This window comes from Pipistrellus kuhlii, unplaced genomic scaffold, assembly GCF_014108245.1.
Source record: "Pipistrellus kuhlii isolate mPipKuh1 unplaced genomic scaffold, mPipKuh1.p scaffold_m20_p_23, whole genome shotgun sequence".
Classification (NCBI taxonomy): domain Eukaryota; kingdom Metazoa; phylum Chordata; class Mammalia; order Chiroptera; family Vespertilionidae; genus Pipistrellus; species Pipistrellus kuhlii.
The window spans coordinates 10127274-10146738 of record NW_023425522.1 but is presented as its reverse complement, the minus strand read 5'-3'; the positions used below and the strand labels follow the sequence as shown (position 1 = coordinate 10146738).

General features: G+C 51.3%; 1 protein-coding gene across 5 annotated transcripts; it reads right to left on the bottom strand.

Moving 5' to 3' along the window:
- Positions 1 to 5062: 5062 nt before the first annotated feature.
- On the bottom strand, positions 5063 to 18135 carry PLD2 (phospholipase D2). 5 transcript variants are annotated; one of them, XM_036452421.2, is made up of 25 exons: positions 18003 to 18135; positions 17091 to 17200; positions 16870 to 17000; positions 16615 to 16757; positions 15794 to 15899; positions 15640 to 15705; positions 15449 to 15507; positions 15225 to 15317; positions 14979 to 15131; positions 14389 to 14538; positions 10675 to 10758; positions 10450 to 10528; positions 9584 to 9694; positions 9235 to 9405; positions 8806 to 8932; positions 8503 to 8621; positions 8298 to 8411; positions 8067 to 8171; positions 7755 to 7843; positions 7535 to 7648; positions 7338 to 7387; positions 6944 to 7078; positions 6568 to 6721; positions 6037 to 6151; positions 5063 to 5787 (listed from the first exon to the last, which is right to left on the bottom strand). In XM_036452421.2, the coding sequence occupies exons 2-25, from the start codon at positions 17197 to 17199 to the stop codon at positions 5563 to 5565; spliced, it is 2802 nt and encodes a 933-aa protein (XP_036308314.1). In that variant the 5' UTR covers position 17200; positions 18003 to 18135; the 3' UTR covers positions 5063 to 5562. The 5 variants fall into 5 exon arrangements, with proteins under 5 accessions (XP_036308314.1, XP_036308315.1, XP_045442572.1 ...); XM_036452422.2 differs by having other exon boundaries at positions 17861 to 18060; XM_045586616.1 differs by having other exon boundaries at positions 17870 to 18060.
- Positions 18136 to 19465: the final 1330 nt, after the last annotated feature.

The following is a 19465-nucleotide window of genomic DNA, read 5'->3' as shown; positions in this document are numbered from 1 at the left end:
TGTTGAGGGAGAAGGCTGATCCTCCAGTTCACTTCCAAAAACAATACTATTTCTGAAAGATTCCCACCTTAATGTAAACACCGTTTCGGAGAGTTTGAATCCTGAGGAGCCCTTAGGAAGGGGCTAACACCCTCCTTTCTGAGCCCTTGAGTACTCTCAGGTGCACATCCAGACTTGCTCCTCTGCCCTCCTATTTACCTTGCCATTGTCTTTGTCCAAGCCACACACCTTACTTACCTCCCGTTACTCTTATCAGGCTCCTACTTGGTCTCCCTGTCCAACCCTTTTAAATCAGTTCTCCAAATCCTTAGTGATTGTTCTAAAACTCAAATCTGGCGTCACTCTCCTATTTAAGACCCTTAACTGGCTCCCCACAGTCTTTTTTTAAAAAATACATTTTTTTATTGACTTCAGAGAGAGGAAGGGAAAAGGAGAGATAGAAACATCAATGATAAGAAAATCGTGGTTGGCTGCTTCCTGCACACACACACACACACACACACACACACACACACACACACTACATACACACACCACATGGGGGTGGAGCTCTCAACCCCAGCATGTACCCTGACTGGGAATCAAACTATTATCTCCTGATTCATAGGTTCCTGCTCAACCACTGAGCCACACCAGCTGAGCACCCCCACCGTCTACTGAGTAAAATCTAAAGTTTGGCATCAAAGACCCTTCAAGATTCCGCCTGCTTCTCCTGCCTTGTTTTTCATCATTCCACCATTCAACCCTACACATTCTACAACCACAGAATTCAGCAGACCCTGCTCCAGCCTTTGCACTGCTCCCATCCGCCCGGAACCTTCTAACCATGCCCACTGCCCTTTGTTTTGTGCTACATGTTTGTCCTAAACTTCTTCCACGAAGCCTTCCTTGACTAAGATTGAGTTTTTCCTGGCTTAAAACCATGGTAACATTTAATGCTTTGAATTGTAAATGCCTGTTGAATCATCTTAAAGGAGGAATTATGTCAGTTGTGTTCAGCACAGGGCCTGGCACCCACATTTAGAGGTTCAGGAATACATAAGTTTGAGTGAAGCCCTCTGTTGTCTGGGAAGCACAGTGATAGATAGTAATTCAAGGTCAAGACCATTGGGTCATAGAAAAAAAAACAAACATAGAATTTAAAGTTAGTGCTTTGAACAAGTCATTAAATCTCTGAGGCTCAATTCTATCATCTGTAAAATAGAGATAATAACAGGGTGGATAATATAAAATAAAATGGTATGTAAAACGCTTGGCATATACTAGGTCTTCAATAAACTTACTAATGTCTGATTCATAGGCAGTGTTTAATGAAGAGATATGGAATCGTTGAATGAGCAAATTAAGATCACAGGGATAGGATAAATGGCCATTTAAACTTCAAGAGACAATTAATCTGGGGGTTAGGAAAGGAGAGAAGGAAACAAAATTAGTCCAGTGCTGATAATTATCTAAGCCAGAATATGGATCCCCAGATATGTGAGGGTTCATTATCCCATTCCCTACTTTTAGATATACAGGGTTGGCAAAAGTAGGTTTATAATTGTAAGTGAAACAGTTTAATCTTATATTAATTAATTATATTATTATTAACCTACTTTTGACCACTCCTGTATATACATAGGAAATGTGTCCTTAATAAAAACGTAAAGAGAGCCCTAGCTGGTTTGGCTCAATGAATAGATAGTCTACCTGTGGACTGAAAGGTCCCAGGTTCAATTCTGGTTAAAGGCACATGCCTGGATTGCAGGTTCAATCCCCAGTAAGAGGCATGCAAGAGGCACATTCAATGATTATGTCTCATCATTGATGTTTCTATCTCTCCCTCACCCTTCCTCTCTGAAATCAATAAAAATATATTTTAAAAAAAAACAAACTTAGAGACAATGAGGTGAATGGAGAAAGTCCTGGGTCAGGTATGACTAAAGTTAATGTATTAAAAATAAGACAAATTATAGTATCCCTGGGTGATAAATGAACCTTTTACACATTCCCAGTGGACCTCGGTGTCTCCCACCCACCTTGGGAGGCTGAGTTTATTTTCTTCCACCAGGGCTAGAGCAACAATTTTCTTTGTATTTTTTAATATTAATTTTGAGGGAGACAGAGAGAGAAACATCAATTTGTTGTTCCACATATCTATCCACTCATCGGCTGCTTCCTGTATGTGCCCTAACTGGGGAGGAAACCCACAACCATGGTGTGTGGGGATGATGCTCCAACCAAATGAGCTTCCTGGCCAGGGCGGAGCAGCAATTTTCAACTGGTGTGCCCTGGCACACTGGTGTGCTGCAAGAATTAAAACAGGCAGCACCTGACTATTTAGTCTGGATCACTGACCTCTTTTTTTTTTTTTTAATCTTTATTGTTGAAAGTACTACAGATATTCCTTTTTCCCCCCACTGACCTCTTCTAGCCTGCCCCCAACCCCACCCCAGGTCTTCACCACCCTAAAAAAAAAAAAAAAAAAAAAAAGACAGCCAATAGAACAATAAAAATTATACCTTGGTGAGGATGTGGAGAAAAAAGACCCTTGTGCACTGCTGTTGGGAGTGCAGACTAGTGAGCAGCCACTGTGGAGGAAATAGTATGGAGTTTCCTCAAAAAATGAAAAGTGGAACTGCCATTTGACCCAGTAATCCCACTTCTAGGAATATAGTCCAAGGAAACAGAAACACCAATCAGAAAGGACATATGCACTCCTGTGTTCACAGCAGCACAATTTTACAATAGCTAAGATTTGGAAACAGCCTAAGTGGCCATCAGCAGATGAGTGGATTAGAAAACTGTGGAATGTCTACACAATGGAATACTACACTGCTGTAAAAAAGAAAAAAGAAAAAAAAGGAACTCTTACCATTTGCAGCAGCATGGATGGACCTGAAGAGCATTATGCTAAGTAAAATAAGCCAGTTGGGGAAAGATAAATATCACATGATCTCACTCATTTGTGGAATATAATGAACAACATAAACTGATGAACAAAAATAGATCCAGAGACATAGAAGCATCAAACAGACCATCCAACCTCAGAGGGAAGGCATGGGTAAGAGATCAGACTTGTATGCACACATAGAAGCATAACCCATGGACACAGACAAAGGGGGTGAGGGCATGTGCTGGGGGGTGGGAATGGCCGGGGAGAGGTCAATGGGGGGAAAGGAGACATAGGTAATACTTTAAACAATTAAAAAAAATTTTTTAAAGAAAAAATACATACTTATTTTTGTCAGATCAGCAAAAATGTATTTTTTGGTGTGCCACAGAATTTTAGTAATTATGTGTGCCATGAGATAAAAAAAGGTTGAAAATTGCTGGTCTCCTTAGTGCCAGCTCTTCCAATTCCAAGCTCACTACTCTTTTCCCTGCACTGTGGTGGCCTCCATTCAAGAACCTCCAGGACAAACGTGAGAGGGGGGGTATGTGCGGGGTCGGGGGTGGGGATTAAGTAGGGGGTTGTGGCAAGATACACCAACAGGCAACGTGAAGCAGAAAGCCACGGTGCCCAGCCCCTGGCCCAGCCCCAGGCAGCTGCTGTCTCCACCCACTACACCGCTAATGAGGTAATGGTCTCCCAGGGAAAGAGGCACTTAGTGCTGACAACGAGGCTAATTAGCAGAATATCAATTAGCGCCAGGGGACCGCTAAATGTGGGAGGGGGTCTCCTGTGTGGAAATGCCTTCTTCAGAGGGAGGACTGGATTGAAAAGATGGGAACAGACAACAGCATTTCCTCTTGCCACATCATTATCCACAGCACACTCCTCACTCTGCTCCCTTGTGGTCAATTCTGAGACTGTGGAGTGGGGCTTGAGGGGGGAATGAAGCACAAGAGCCAGGATATTTGCTCAACTATTTTCTAATTGCAAAATATTTCATATATATATATATATATAATAAAAATTAATACACCCCCCACTCAGATTAAGAAATAAGTCACTACCTGGCCAGTGTGGCTCAGTGGTGGAGCATCAACCTATGAACTAGGTCATGGTTTGATTCTCCTCTATGAGGGCGCATGCCCAGGCTTCACTCAATCACCAGTAGGAGGCAGCTAATTAACGATTCTCTCTCATCATTGATGCATCTATGGCTCTCTCCCTCTCTCTTCCTCTCTGAAATCATTAAAAATATATTTTAAAAAAATAAGTCACTGATTCACTTGGAGGGCTCTCTGCATACCCATTGTCCCCTTTTCTCCACACCTGGGAGATAACCCTTCTCAATCTGTGTGCTATACTCTCTTGTCAACTATACCATTTATTTTCTCTCTTCCTCTGGAGCAGCGACATCCAATAGGACTTTGTACAAGGATGGGAGGACCTGCACTGTCCAATATGCTAGCCACTGGCAACAACAGAGCACTTCTTGAAATGTGGCTTGTGCGAGTGATAACCTAAATGTTTAATTATTTCTAACTTTAATTAATTTAAACATAAACAGAAAAAGAAGTGGCTCGTGGCTACTGTACTGGACAGTGAAGCTTCAGAACATACGTGCCTAAGTGCCCCATAAGGATGAGGGCTTTATCATGCTCACTTCCGTGAGTCTAGAACAGTGTCTGGGAAATAGCAAGTGCTCAGTAATGAAGTCAACGACCGAATCTTTGCAGCAAGCCAGTTATGTAAGCATTGTTCCCATTTCCCAGTTGGCATCACTGAGGCCCAGAAGTGATGCGACTTGAGAAGGCACCTTACTAACAAGTGGCCAATCCAGGATTTGAGCCCTGCTCTTCCTGACCTAAAGCCTATGCCCTTCACCACTTGGGAAAGGGCTTCCCTGAGCCTCTCCCTGTGCTGTCAGGCCTCCTCCAGGCCTTCTCTGTGCCCCTCCCTCACTGCAACTGCAACACCAGCTCCCCTGTTCTCCAGGTGCCCTGCTTTCCTCCTACCGAGACAGCAGCGTGACCTTCTCCCAGCACCTGGAAACCGAGCTCCGAAAGCCACAGACAAGCGCAATGGAAACGGAGACAGCAGGAAGGAGTGGGGTGGCGAGGGGAAGAACCCAGGGCTGTGTGTAGGCACTGAGACAAGTGCTCCCTCCGACTGAGGAAGAGGCACGAGTTTTTCCTAGGCTTTTATTTAAGAAACGCTTATTGAACTGATACAAAGTTAGTGTCTGGCAGCAGGAGGTTGGAGGGAGTGGGTGTGCAATTCCCACCCCTCCCCACTGTGGGGGCTGAAGCCAGGAGTGGTTTCATCCTTCTCTCCCCCTTGGCAGCAATGGGCCGGGAGAGGCCCTGGGGCAGAGGGAGGGACAGATGGGAAGGCTAGCCCCGGGAATCCTGGCAGGAGTTTCGCTTCTCCTCTGTAGCAGTGGTTCGAATCGGCAGCGGGAGGGAAGGGGAACTTTTCTGGGACCCTCTCCTGCCTCCAGAGCCCAGGGCAGGGAATGCCCTCTTTGGCTCATTCTCAAGAAAGGGTCCTCTGTGCATTCTCCCATCCCCTTCAGAGATGCTGCCTCCCGCAGGTCTCAGCGGGCACTGCCCTCAGTCCTCAGGGGCAGGGAGCCAGGCCTGGTGGAGCTGGTGACCTCTTCCAACCTCTTCCAGCTGGAACCCCAGCTATGTCCACACTTCTAGGGGCATCACACCTTCCTTGCTACTCAGTGGGGGCAACAAAGACTCATCCTCCAGGAACTTGAGGGGAAAGTGGACCAGATGGCCCTGGACCTGGGTGAGCTCAGACCGGGCCAAGGGAGGGCTGACCACGGCGAGGGGCTCCACGGCCACGTACTCCCGGAGGGTCCGCAGTGAACGCGTGGCGTTGGATGGCAGGCAGCGGAAGATCTGGGGGGAAGTGGGGGGCAGAGAAACCAATGAGGTTTGGAGAGACTTGGCCAAGAGCCCAAGCCCAACTAAGCTGGAAGCCCCCACCCCCATACCAACCCTGAGCCACCGAATCCCATGATATGCCCCCAGAGTCCCATGCACCTTCTGAGTATGGCTCTCCATCCCAGTCTGAACAGGATAATCCATGAATCCTCCCCACCCCCTCTATATCCCCCCGCCCCCCCATCCACTCCCCGAAGCTCCCACCTGCTCATAGATATTGGCATTGTTCTCAGCTGTGTCTTGCCACAACTGGAAGAAGTCGTCACAGATAGGGTCTCGGAGATCCAAGTCTGGCCGGGCATCTGCCCCGAGAACCACGCTACGGGAGAAAGGGGTTTAAGATTAAGATCCTCAGGGACCAGATTAAGGTCCTCAGAGAGCCTGAATACCAGGAAAGTTATGCTGCGCCTACCCAGGTCCTTCAAAGTGGATGCAATGCTAAAGGGTAAAATAGCATCAATGAGCCTTCATGTGTCTCTACTTTGGGGACCAAGATGTTTTGAAAAACATAACAAATTAGTTTTAAAGTTTTCTCTCTCTCTCTCTCTCTCTCTCTCTCTCTCTCTCTCTCTCTCTCTCTCTCTCTCTTTTGTGCCCCTACTTTGCTGGTACCCCAAACTTGATTACGGCCCATTGGGAAACCCAGTAGTACGTCTAAGCAATCCTCCCACCTCCTCAAAGGGTAGGTCCTCCTCCCCCTCCTGCCACACCCTGTAGAGCCCACCCAGGCTCTACCTGAAGCAGTGCTTCCGCAAGCTCAGGGCAAACCTGCCCGCCTGGTACTCCACACCACCCATGAGGGAGGGCTCCATCTCCGTGTCCTCGATCAGCACGGCCAGCTCACTGTCCCGCTTTCCCAGCAGGCTCCGGTCATTGATGTTCGCAGAGCCTGGGGTGAGGGCGGGACACACTGTGTCTGTCTGAGCCCGGGGTGACCCCCTTCACCCCATCAGCTCCACCAGAGCACATGCCTGTGGGCAACACGCCTTCCTTGGCCTCGACTCCCAATTGGGCCTCAGCCGCAGCCACTTCCCTTCGCCCCGGTGCCCTGGCTGGGTCCTGCTCCCCCTCCCCCCGCTCTTGCTGCCAGGGACTCGGATCCAGCACTGACCGATGATAACCGTGCGGTCGTCAGCGATGAGCATCTTGCTGTGGATATAGATGAGCTCAGAGACCGGGTGCCCACCCAGCTCTCCGTGCGTGCGGAGCCCACAGATAGATATATAGTCCCGCCATGCGGTCCCCACTGAAAGAAGGAGAGATCGGGGAAGGGGGGTGAGATGCCAGGTGCCCTCCATGTGCACATGGAGCCCTGGCCCACACACCCCCTCACGTCAGAGCCCAGTCTATACACTTCTCCCTCTGGGAAAGACCATCTGTGGTCTCAGGGCAGTAGCCTCGGAAGCACACAGGAATTATAGGCTCCTTCCTCCACCTGGATCTCCAGGCCCCCCCTCCCACTCCCAAGGGGTCCAGGGCTTGAACCTCCAGCCCCCAGAACTCACTGGCTGCTTTGAGGCGATGTAGGATTGAATATTCCCCACGACACAGGGTCCTGAGGGAAAAGAGTGGATGAGAGGAATGAAGGCTGGAGGAGGGGATGGGGATCTCCGGAGATAAGAAGACCTCAAAAGTCCAGTGGGAAGGGGTCAGGAGAGAATCGGGAAGGGCAGGGTTCAAGGGGCCATGCCTAGAAGGGCACCTGTAAGTGAAGTGCAGGATGGCTTGGATGGAGTTGCCACCACCTGTGGAGATGTCACCCTCAAAGCCGGGAAGCAGGGGCAGCAGCACGTAGACTCGGAAGCATTGCCCTTGCCTGGGAAGGGGGGAGAGTCAGAGGTGTGACTTCTCCCCAAAGCCCCACCCCTCCAGTTGGGCTTAAACCACGCCCTCAATTCCCGCCACCTGCCAGTCCACCTTACTTGTGGGCCTTCAGGATTCTGTCCACAATCTCATCGCCCACCTTGTTCAGAACCGTCCGTCCATCTGAGCAGCTAATGAAGAACTGATTCTGGGGCAGGGACCAAAGAGTCATCAGCAGCAAAGCCCCTGCCCTGCCCTCAGCTCCGGGCTGCCATCCCCACCTCCAGGCTCCAGGCCTCAGCCCTAGGCTCCCGTTTTCCTCCCGGCCCAGCTACCTGGGCAGGCCCACAACACCGATCCGCTGACATCCTAAGTCTTTCTCCCAGGACATCCCCTCCACCCTCCCCTCACAACCCCACCCCCAGTCAGACCTCAATGTAGAGGAAGTGCTGGCTTTCCCTGATGGTGTGCAGGTAGGCATTGAGGATGGAGTTCTCCAAAGTCCCCGCTGACCAGCGGTCCACTGACCGCAAGACCTGGGGGAATGGCAAATGTGACGTGGTGCCTGAGCCCAGGAGGGGCGGACTCTGGAGGGCGCTCGGGTCAAGGAGAGTGGGCTGAAGGGAGGGGGGTGGGGCAGGTTGAAGTCAGTCCAGCCTCACCTGCACAGTGGCGCACTGCCCCCCCGGGAGTGTGAAGGGGAGCTGGTGTGCGGTGCTGGTGGACTTGGGCAGCAGGTAGGGGTACATGGGTGTCTTGTACTTGGCCTTGGTAGTCTGAGGGAGAGGGATGGCAGAGTCAGCGGGAGGCGGCGAGCTGCCCCTGGCTCCCTCCCAACCTCCAGCATCGCCAGGAGGGAGGGAGCACCTTGGTGAAGTTCCAACGCTGGATGAAGTGCCGGGCCAGGTCTCGGGCGGGTGGGCCATGGACAACCACTCCAACGTCCCGCCACGGCATCCGGGCTGTGGTCGTCCTGTCAATGAAATCTGGGGATCCCAGAAGAGAGGTCAGGGATGGCTTCTTGGGGACACCGGCGGCAGGGAGGAGGAGCAGCTGACCAGAGGAAAGGCTGCCGTTTTCCTTGACCCAGCCCATCCCATTCTCAGTCACGGCCCAGACTTTCGCCCCCGCTCCAAGCTCTCAGGGATTTTGGGGGGAGGGGACCCTCACCTTCAAAAGGCCGGTCCAGCTGTACCCAGTCCTTAGTGATAAGGTTGCTGTAGTCCTTGCCCAGCCAGAAGAGTTGGTTGTGAGAGAAATCGGGGGTGGCTGTCGAGTCTGAGCACGGGATGGGAGGCTGTGAGGGGAACACACCCAAGCCATGGGCAAGGAGAGGTCATGGGGCCACACAGAGCCAGGGCCCAAGAGAAGAGAGGAGCACTGAAAGAGTCTGAGACAGAGACAGAGACACAGGGTAAGAATGAAACAGACCGTCTGACTTCCCAGCCCTCCCCTTCAGCTGCACTTCCTCGAGGAATTGGGGTGGGGTAGGGGTGGGGGAGTGGTTAGTGGAAATGAGGGGGAAGGTTGAAGCGGGGAAAGGGTATAGAGTCAGGCTAGGTGAGTTTGGAGGTGTTCAGGAAGACCGTGGGGGGTTACCTGAGGGGCAGCTGACTCAGAGGAGTCCCCAAGGTCAGTCAGTCGGTAGTGCAGGTCATCCCAGCGGCCATAGGCGAGATCCAGCCCTCCCAGGAAGGCCACAACTTGGTCCACCACCAGTAGCTTCTCATGATGGGCCCACAGGGTCACGTGGTCGGGGTGTCGCATCACCTGGAGTAAATATGGAGGAGCTCATGAGGGTGGGCTCAGGTGAGAGAGAGACAAGAGGTCATGCTGGGAGGGCAGTGGAAAGAGAAGGACATGATGCTTCAGGAAAGGGAGGGTTGAGAGGATGGGAAGGACGGTGAGGAGGACTGTATGTGGGAAGGGTCCCTGAGGTGTGAGTCACCTTTATGTTGGGGTGCAGCAGCATCAGAGCCCTCTTGCTATAACCACTGTTGATGCTCAAGGCCAGCTCCACTTCCTTAAACAGTAGTACGGACACACGGACACCCTCTTCCTGGTGGTGCAAAGGGTATCGTATCCTAATGCCTCTCTCGGAATGGCACCTTTCCACCTTCCCAAGCCCTTCCCCCTGGCTCAGGATTCCTGACTGTCCCCCCCCACACCCAGCCTGGAGATCCTCAATGCTCTGCCACTTACCCTGCTTTGATGCTTGCAAAGCACTTAGCAATGGTTAAGCAATGCACTCACTGACTCATCCATCTATATATCTACCCACCTATCTATCACTATCCGTCCATCCTCCCAATCATTTGTTCATCCCCTTATCTACGGACTATCATCCATCCAACTGCTCACCCGCCTTCCTATTGATCCACCTTTCCAAATGCTTATCCTTCCATCTCCCTTTCCATCATTTACCTTTCTCTCTGCCCACCCACTCTCCATCGTCCACATAACTTTCCTCCTGTCCATCAACATCTATGGGTGCCTCCAACATGGTAGACACTGTGCCTTGTACTGGAACTAGTGATATCAGTCGGTCCAATGGGAGATAGTCATGTACACCCCCAGGTAACACATAGAGTGCAATGGGCACCGGGAGGGCAGTCTCTACCAGGTAGAGGAGGAGCATAAAGAGGGAGGCGTCAGCTCTTCTTAGGGAGAAGAGACGGTGATGTTTGCCGGACACCAAGCCAAGACAGGCATGTTTCCTCCCCTTGAAGCCTTGGATTCCTATGTTCCTTCATGCTTCTGCCCCTTCTAACCCACCCCACCACCCCTCCCCTCCAGCCTGACCACCCTCCTCACCGCCTTCTTCTTGAGCATAACGTCCAGTCTCCAGTCATCTGAATGGGCGGGACGCTTCAGGTAAATCTCAGGACTCAACCTAGGATTCAGGGTAGAGGTTGAGGAGGGTAAGCTAAGCCCCAGACAACCAGCCACTCCTCCCTCTCCACTCCCTCCTGGGATCTATAACTGATCTGACAAAAGCCCTATCCCACCCCTTCTTGTTTGGGCTTTCCCCACACGTACCACCAGTCTGTGATGAAAATCTCCTCCCGAGCTCGCAGGATGGCATCTGCCACAGCGGCAAAGTAACCTGCCCCATTCACAAACCTGGGGGGAGGCCAAGCCAAGGAGGTCAGGGGAGTCAGAAAGCTCTGGAGAGTAAAGACCAGAGGATAGTCATGGGTCAGAGGTGACAGCAGGGCCAAAGATCAATAATGATCAGAAAGGTCAGATGGTATCAGACATATGAAAGTGAGATGAATTTGCCAGTATGAGCTAAATAAAATTAAAAAATTAGAAAAGACAATAAACTAAAGAAAATGACTGAAGATTGTGAAGATGAATACATCACACATAAAGACTTCCAACAAAGGATATCAGCCAACTGAAAAGTGAAAAAGGATAAGAACAGTTCACAGAGGAAATGACAATGATCAATCATCATAAGGAAAGATAATCAACTTCACTAGTAAACAAAAAACCTGATGGAAAGTGAAATAACATTTTTTAATTCACTAGATTGGCAAAAATTAAAATCACTGGTAACATTTAATGTAAGCATATGAGGAAGTGAGCATTCTTATAGACTACGGATACATTGGTTATAAACTTTTCAGATGACAACTTGGCAGTATCTATCAGATAGTTAGATGTGTATACCCATTAAAACCATTACATTCACATAGTAATTCCATTTCTAGGAATATATCCTATTAAATGCATTGTGGCATTACTTATAAGAATGAAAAATGGGGATGTGAGGGCGATCTGGCTGCGACATCTGCACCCCATTGATCACCAGGGTTGATTCGGCTGATCTGGCTGGCTAGGCGGGTGTCCCCCTCCTCCCTCACCGATCCATGTGCGTCCCTCCCGAAGCTGCGCGCTCGGTAGAAGAGGACGACTTTCCCCCAAGAGGAGAGGACCGGTCTTTGGTCAAGGGTATAAGAGTAGCTGCGCTCCCCTGCTAGAACCTCCAAACAAGCTCTCAAGAATGAAAAATGGGCCGAAACCGGTTTGGCTCAGTGGTAGAGCGTTGGTCTGAGGTCTGAAAGGTCCCAGGTTCGATTCTGGTTAAGGGCATGTACGTTGGTTGCGGGCACATCCCCGGTGGGGGGTGTGCAAGAGGCAGCTGGTTGATGTTTCTCTCTCATCGATGTTTCTAGCTCTCTATCTCTCTCCCTTCCTCTCTGTGAAAAATCAATAAAATATATTAAAAAAAAAAAAAAAAGAATGAAAAATGGGAAAAAATGTAAAAAAATGGGGCCTGGCCAATGTGGCTCAGTGGTTTAGCATTGACCTATGAACTGGGGGGTCACGGTTCGATTCCCCTTCAAGGCACATGCCTAGGTTGCAGGCTGAATCCCTGGTAAAGGGCATAATCAATGACACTCTCTCTCATCATTGATGTTTCTATCTCTCTTTCCCTTCTGTTCTCTGAAATCAATAAAAACATATTTTAAAAAGAAAGTAAAAAATGGGGAATAACTTAAACACCTAATCTCTAATATATGTATTAAATGAAAAAAAATATCACAGAAGGGAGTACATGATCTCATTGACATTAAAACAAAAAGTAACATATATGAATAAGAATATGAAAATAATGCAGAAAAAAATCTGGGAGGATAAATGTCAAACTGTTGCCAGGGTTACTTCTGAGGTGAGAAAAGGGATTGTATGGGGAAGACGTAAGGGCTGGGGGGAAAAGGGAATAAAGGATTATGCAATGAGTGGAAACTTCTGTTAACATGTTCAACTTTTATCATTTTTTTTTTAAATCCTCACTGAAGATTTTTTCCCATTGATTTTTTTTTTCTTTTAAAAAAATATATATTTTATTGATTTGAGAGATGAAGGGAGTGGGACAGAGACAGAAACATCAATCATGGGAGAGAATCATTGATCAGCTGTCTCCTGCATGCCCAGCCCACAACCTGGGCATGTGCCCTTGACTGGAATTGAACCAGGGGCTCATCAGTCTGCAATCCAGTGCTCTATCCACAGAGCCAAATTGGCTAGGGCTGCACTGATTTTTAGAGAGAGTGGAAGGGAGGGGAAGAGACAGAGAGAGAGAAACATCAATGTGAGAGAGAACCAAGGTACATGGCCTTGACCATAATCGAACCCGGGACCCTTCAGTTCATGGCCAACGCTCTATCCACTGAGCCAAACTGGCTAGGGAAATATGTTTGATTTTTAAAAATATATATTTTATTGATTTTTTACAGAGAGGAAGAGAGAGGGATAGAGAGTTAGAAACATCGATGAGAGAGAATCATCGATCAGCTGCCTCTTGCACACTCCCCAGTGGGGATGTGCCCGCAACCAAGATACATGCCCTTGACCGGGATCGAACCTGGGACCTTTCAGTCCACAGGCTGACGCTCTATCTACTGAGCCAAACCAGTTTCGGCCGTGTTTGATTTTTTTTAATAACATTCTAGTATGATGGTTAAGAGCAAGGTCTTAACCCAATCTGCCTGCATTTGAATCCTGGTTCCAGTGTTTTCAAGGTGTGTGACCTGAGGCCAGTTACCTAACTTCTCCTTGCCTCGGTTTTCTCATCTGTAAAATGGAGATAACTATACCTGCCTTGTAGCGTTGTGGAGATTCAGTAAGTTAATGCATATAAAACACTTAAAACAGTTCCTGGCACATAGTAAGTGCTACATTAAGTACTAGCTATTATTATTCTCATGTTAAAAACAAATCTCAACACTCCTTCCATGACTGTCCCCCTGCCTGTCATAGGAGTCAACCTCCGCAGCTTAGTATTCGGGGACAGATCAGGGGCTGCCGGCTCCGAGACTCTTCTCTGGCCACTCCTCCTCACTCTGCACCAACAGTCAGACCGGTGGTTCCCAAACACACCAGGCTATTACTACCTTCCCTGCATGGACAGCCCTTCTCCATTGTCTTTATCTTGCTAAGGCAAACCTCAGGGTGACTGCCTTCTGGAAGCACAGCCATGGCATTCCCACGCTGGGGCAGACTGCTCCTCGGTGCCCCTATCCTGTATCTGCCACCAGCATGGTGAGCTCCCATTGTTTCATGATTGAATCACCCACCCAACTCTTATTCCTGGCACTGGACATGGCATTTAGTAGTGCTTAGGAAAAGTTTATAAATAAAATGAATTAATCAGAGAGATTTGAGGAGATCATAGAGAACAGAAAGTCTGGGCAGTGTGGTGAAAGGGGTTTACAAGATCACAGGAGGTCAGATTGTCCAGGGATCAGAAGAAATGACCAAGTTTGAGGGCGAGAAATATCAGAGGAGTCCTAGCCGGTTTGGCTCAGTGGATAGAGCATTGGCCTATGGACTGAAGGGTCTCAGGTTCGATTCTAGTCAAGGGCATGTACCTCTCGGTTGCAGGATCCTCCCCAGCCCAGGCCCTCGTGGGGGTATGTGCAGGAGGCAACCAATCGATATGTTTCTCTCACATCAATATTTCTCTCTGCCTTTCCCTCTCTCTTCCACTCTCTCTAAAAAAAAATCAATGGAAAAATATCCTCGGGTGAGGATTTAAAAAAAGAAAAGAAAAATCAGAGGAGAATCAGAGAGATCAGTGTGTTTAAAGAGGTCAGGGGGTTGGACAGATTCAAGCAGTCAAAGAGGGAGGCTACTGAGGTCAGAAGGGGTTAACGGAGATAAAAGAGAACCAAGGACTCGACACCAAGGGGGTCCAGAAGGCCACAGAAGGCACGGAGCTCAGCAGGCGCATCAGTGTCTTACCACCGTGCCAGAGTTCCGGGCCGGGGTGGAGCAAAGCTTTCATGGCGGTGCAGCTGCAGGAAGTCTCTGCCCGGGCCCTGGGCCAGCTCAGTGATTTCCTGGCCCCACCACCGCGCCTGCCGGTAGCTGCTACACTTGAGAATCAGGGACCTGGACAGGAACAGTGAGATGGGCCACAACCCTCACCCTCTGTACCTCTGGTCCGGCCACTTTGGCTATCCTAGTTTCCCCACTTCCTCCCTTACTTAGTCCCTGAATCTCGACTCCATAAGCACAGGGCATATATCTGCCTTATTCACCGTTGGGTTCCTGGCACCTAGCATTATGCCAGGCACTCGGGTTTGTCAAATGAATAAATGAACGAATGAATGGAGTGCATTTCTTTTACATCAAGAGTCCCTTCTGTAAGCTTACACTCAGCCCCTTTCTCTGGGCCTAGACGCTAAGAGCAATCCCAAGCATCTGGCTAGAACAGTTGCCTGGTCCAAATCCAGGCCAGCTCCAGGGCAAGGCAATGCCACAAAACTCCCCTCGGGACCCTAAGCTGGCTATTTACCCATCAGGCGTCTGTCCACACCAGAGAGTCTTACCTGTGGGAGGTGTCGATCCGGACTCCATACCGCGTCTCCGTGCTCCGTTTCCCCACCTGCACGCCGAAGCCAGGGTCGAAGAGCTGAACAAATGAGATGGTGCCTGTCTCGAGGCACATGTATAGCAGGAAGGAGTCCTTCACCACCAGCCACCTGGAGCAGAAGGACTCTGTCTGTGCCTCCCTGCCCTGGGGATCTCCTTCCTCATCCCGACCCAAGGCCCAGCTGCCCCTCCCCAGGCTTCACCTCTTGGACCAGCGATAGCAGACTTGGTCTCGGCCACAGCAGGTAAAGCCAGGAACGCGGTGGCCACCAGAGCGCTTCCGGATCACCCCTTCCCTGTGGGAAAAATCAGGAAGAGGTGCTGGATGCGGAGTCCAGACCCCCAGCCCACCCTTCACCTCATCCCCCATTCTCAGGCAGGGATTCAGACACAGACGTTTTACAGGTGGCTGGTGTCACACACTTACAGTCCTTTGCATCCGAGCTCTGGGATAAAGGACAGCTGACTGACTTCCAGGAACTCCGTCTGCAGAAGCAACAGGCTCAGAGGGCAGACTCTAGTTTTCAGGCCCCTACTGACCGCAATCCTCTGCCCCTTGGGGGTCTGGTTATCCTGCTCCTCCTAAGAAGACCCAGGCAGCCAGCCCCTGAACCTCACCATGGCATGGTAGTTGCGGTAGAAAGACATGGTCAGGAGGCGGTTGAGATAATTCTCCAAGTATTTCTGAAGCAGAAATGGGAAACGGAGACAGATGAGACCAGAGCCATTTGCACACCTGCACCTCCCCCGAGGGCCTGGCGTGTGGTCGCACCTGCTTGCTGGACGCATGCCTGGCGGAGCCCTCAGGCCCTGCTCGGGGCAGAGAGGGCATCTCTCTGTCGGCTGCCTCTCGGGCTGGAGGGTAGGGAATAGCAAAGCTGTGGAAGGGATGGAGTGAGGGTCAAGTGAGCATTGGGAGGCTGAGCAGCCGGGTTCCTGAAGCGCTAGCGATGGGGCCTTGGTGAAAGGAAGGAGACCTAGAGGCTGGCAGGAGGAAGGCCCCCTGTGCTGAGAATGGAGGGAAGAAACGGAAGAGCCTCCGGCCAGTGTGGCTCAATGACCTATGAACCAGGAGGTGATGGCACATGCCCAGATTGTGGGCTCAATCCCCAGTAGGGGGCGTGCAGGAGGCAACCAATCAATGATTCTCTCTCATCATTGATGTTTCTATCTCTCTCCCTTTCCCTTTCTGAAATCAATAAAAGAAATTTTTTTTTTTAATAGAACATCAATAGGAATTGAACCCGGGACCCTTCGGTCCCCAGGTTGACACTCTATATACACTGAGCCAAACTGGCTAGGGCAAAAATATTTTTTATTTTAAAAAAAGAAAGAAACGGAGGAGGCTGCCAAGGGCATTTGGGCAGCCAGCCCGGCTAAGATACTGGCAAAGAACCATGGACAGAGAGAGCTGAGCAGGGAGGGTTTCCTGGTAACCAGGGTCAGGGGAGAAGGCTCAGTGGCCAGTTGGGGGAGAAAAGTCCCTGAGGGAGAAGTTGGGGTCTGGAGGTGAGACTAGGCAGAAGGACTGATGGGAATTGGGGCCGGGACGTGGGCCTGCCCTTCACAGGAAGCAGTCTGGTCCTCCCTCACCGAGCCAGGGGGAGCAGACTCATCAAGACTTTGTGTCTCAGGAGGTCCCGATGTAGCTCCTGGAAATGGCGAAACTTCTTCTTGGTCGTCCAGGTAAAGTCTCCGTGAGTCAAGCGGACGGAATACAGAGTGCAGGTTCCCACCTGGGGGTGTGAGGAACTGAATGGCTATTCCCTGGTTGGGTTGCAACCCCCAACTCCGGCCGGTGCCCCTTAGCCCTCCCTCCCCCGCACCCTTTGGTCCCAGCCCAGCTACCTTGGATCCACTGGTATATCTTTCAGTGCCCACCACGTGGGCTGTGACAGGAACCCCAGGGGCAAACACCAAGGGGTGCATTTTCAGAGGCTGAAGGTCATAGATGGCCAGAAAGGGGTGCATCCGATCAGCTGGGAGGCGAGAAAGTGGAAGCGTGTAGACCCCGGGAGGGTCTCAGCCCCCTCCCCCTCCTCTCCCTGAGCGCCATACTCCCTGTGTACCTGGGTCCTCTCCCTCCCTCAGAGTGTCCACCTCATCCGGCTCCATCTGCAACTGGCTGGAGTCCAGGTCGCCCCCGGAAGGGAAGAGGCTCTCTGGGCTAGCCGCCATCCTAGGAATAGGGGGAAACCTCAGACCCCAAGCTTCACCATTTCCCACAGATCTTCTCCCCCCTCCCCCCACCCCCTCCTTCTTACCCACCCGCCCGCCTCGTTTCCCATAACTCCAATCTGCCCGATTGTGGCTGTGGCCTCATCGTCTGCAAAACCCCTCCAACCCGCCTCCAACATCCATCCCCGAGCCCAGGCCTCCGTCCAGAACCCCTGGGTCCCGCCTCCTGTTCTGTGCGCAGGGCGCGCAGCCAGCAACACCCATCAGGCCCCAAATCGCTGAACTGGGGCAGGGCAGAAGCCAGGGAGAGGGGCAGAGCAGAGGCCAGGGAGAGGGGCAGAGCAGAGGCCAAGGAGAGGGGCAGAGCAGAGGCCAGGGAGAGGGGCAGAGCAGAGGCCAAGGAGAGGGGCAGTGCAGGGGCCAGGGAGCCGGGGGGGGGGGGGGGGGGGGGGGGGGGAGACTCGGGCTAGGCCAGCCCGGCTGGGAGAGGGGAATCCCTTCGGGGAAGAGGAAGTTACGCGCGCTCTCCGCCTGGCAGGGAAACCCCAAAATCTGAGAGTGCGGCTGAGTCAGGAGGCTCCGCCGAAGCCCGGGCTCAAGCCGGACCCCGCCCGACTTCCTGGGCCCCGGTCCTCCGCGCTGCCCTCCCCGGACCCCTTACCCGGGCAGCCCGAGCCAGCGCCGCCGCGGGGTCTGGAGCAGACGGAGCAGGGCTGATCCGGAGCGGGAGCCCACACCCCAGCCACCCCGGGCCGCGCGGTGCTCGGGGCCTGCCCTCGGGGGCAGGGCGGCCCCCGCCTCACCTCCGCGCGATTCTCGTCGGGTCCGGCCCGCCCCTGCCGTCCAGCGCCCCGCCCTGGGCCGGGGGGCGGGGTGGGTTGGGGAGGGGATCCTCCTCTGCTCCGCGGGGATCCGGGCGGCGGGCGGGCGCCGTCCGCCGGCCTGTCCGTCCGTCCGTCCCGCGCCGTCGGTCCGGGTGTGCCTGCTGCCGCCCCGTGGGCGCTGGGCGCGGCGCGCCCCGCACCTCCCCTTGGCGCGGCCCCCGGGCGCTTTCCGGCCCCGACGGAGACGCGCCTGCCTCTCGGTGGGGACCTGCGGGTGTTCCTTCCCGGGCGGGCAGGGAGCCACACCGGATACCTCCCGGCCGGGCGTCTGTAGATGGGAGGGATGATAAAAGGTCCGAGGGAGGGTGGCCACAAATCAATGTGCGCAAGCTTGCATTCGTTCATTCATTCGGCAGCACTCGAGCGCTCGCCCCGAACCAGGCAGTCGCGGGAGCTGCTGTCCTGGAACTTCCAGCGTGGGAGGAGGCAGGAACATGTTCAGGTTCTAAAGGACAGACTAGTTCAAAACACCCTAAAGCAGATTTCTCGATCTCTTCTTTGGATGGAGATTTTGGGTTGTTTCTACAATAGTTTTTTGTTTGTTTGTTTGTTTGTTTTTTTATCTGTTGTGAATAAAGGTCCTCTAACATGCCTGTGTAAGTGTGTGTAGATACATGTTTTCCTTTCTCTTGGGTAAATAGCTAGGAGTGGAGCTGCTGGGTCATATAATAACTGTGCTTTAACCTTGTAGGATACTGCCAAGCTGTTCTCCAAAACAGTCGTTTCATCTTACATTTTCAGTTGCTCCACACGCGGCCAGCGTTTGGTACTGCCAATCTTTGCAGGGGTAGCCATTCTAATAGGTAAAGTCATACGTGGCTGTAGTTTTATTTGTATTTCTCTGAGGATTGATGATGTTGACCATATTTCATGTGCGTATTGGCCATTTGTAGATATTTTGTAAAGTGTTAAGTCTTCACTGAGTCTTTTTAAAGCCACGTTATTTGCCTTATTATTTAATTGTAGGAGTTCTAGATATATATTCGGATACAAATCCTCCATCAGATTTATGTATTGCAAATATTTCCCCCCAGAATGTGGCTTGTCCTTTTAAAATAATGGTGCCTTTTAAGGTTGCTGGTTCCATTCCACAGTCTGGGCACATACAGGAATCAACCAATGAATGCATAAATCAATGTTTTTCTCCCTTCTGCTCTCTCTCTCTAAAAAAAAAAAAAACAAAACAAAAAAAACCGAAACCGGTTTGGCTCAGTGGATAGAGCGTGGGCCTGCAGACTGAAAGATCCCAGGTTTGATTCAGGTCAAGGGCATATACCTTGGTTGCGCGCACCTTTTGCAGGGTGTGCAAGAGGCAGCTGATCGATGACTCTCATCGATGTTTCTAACTCTCTATCCCTCTCTCTTCCTCTCTGTAAAAAATC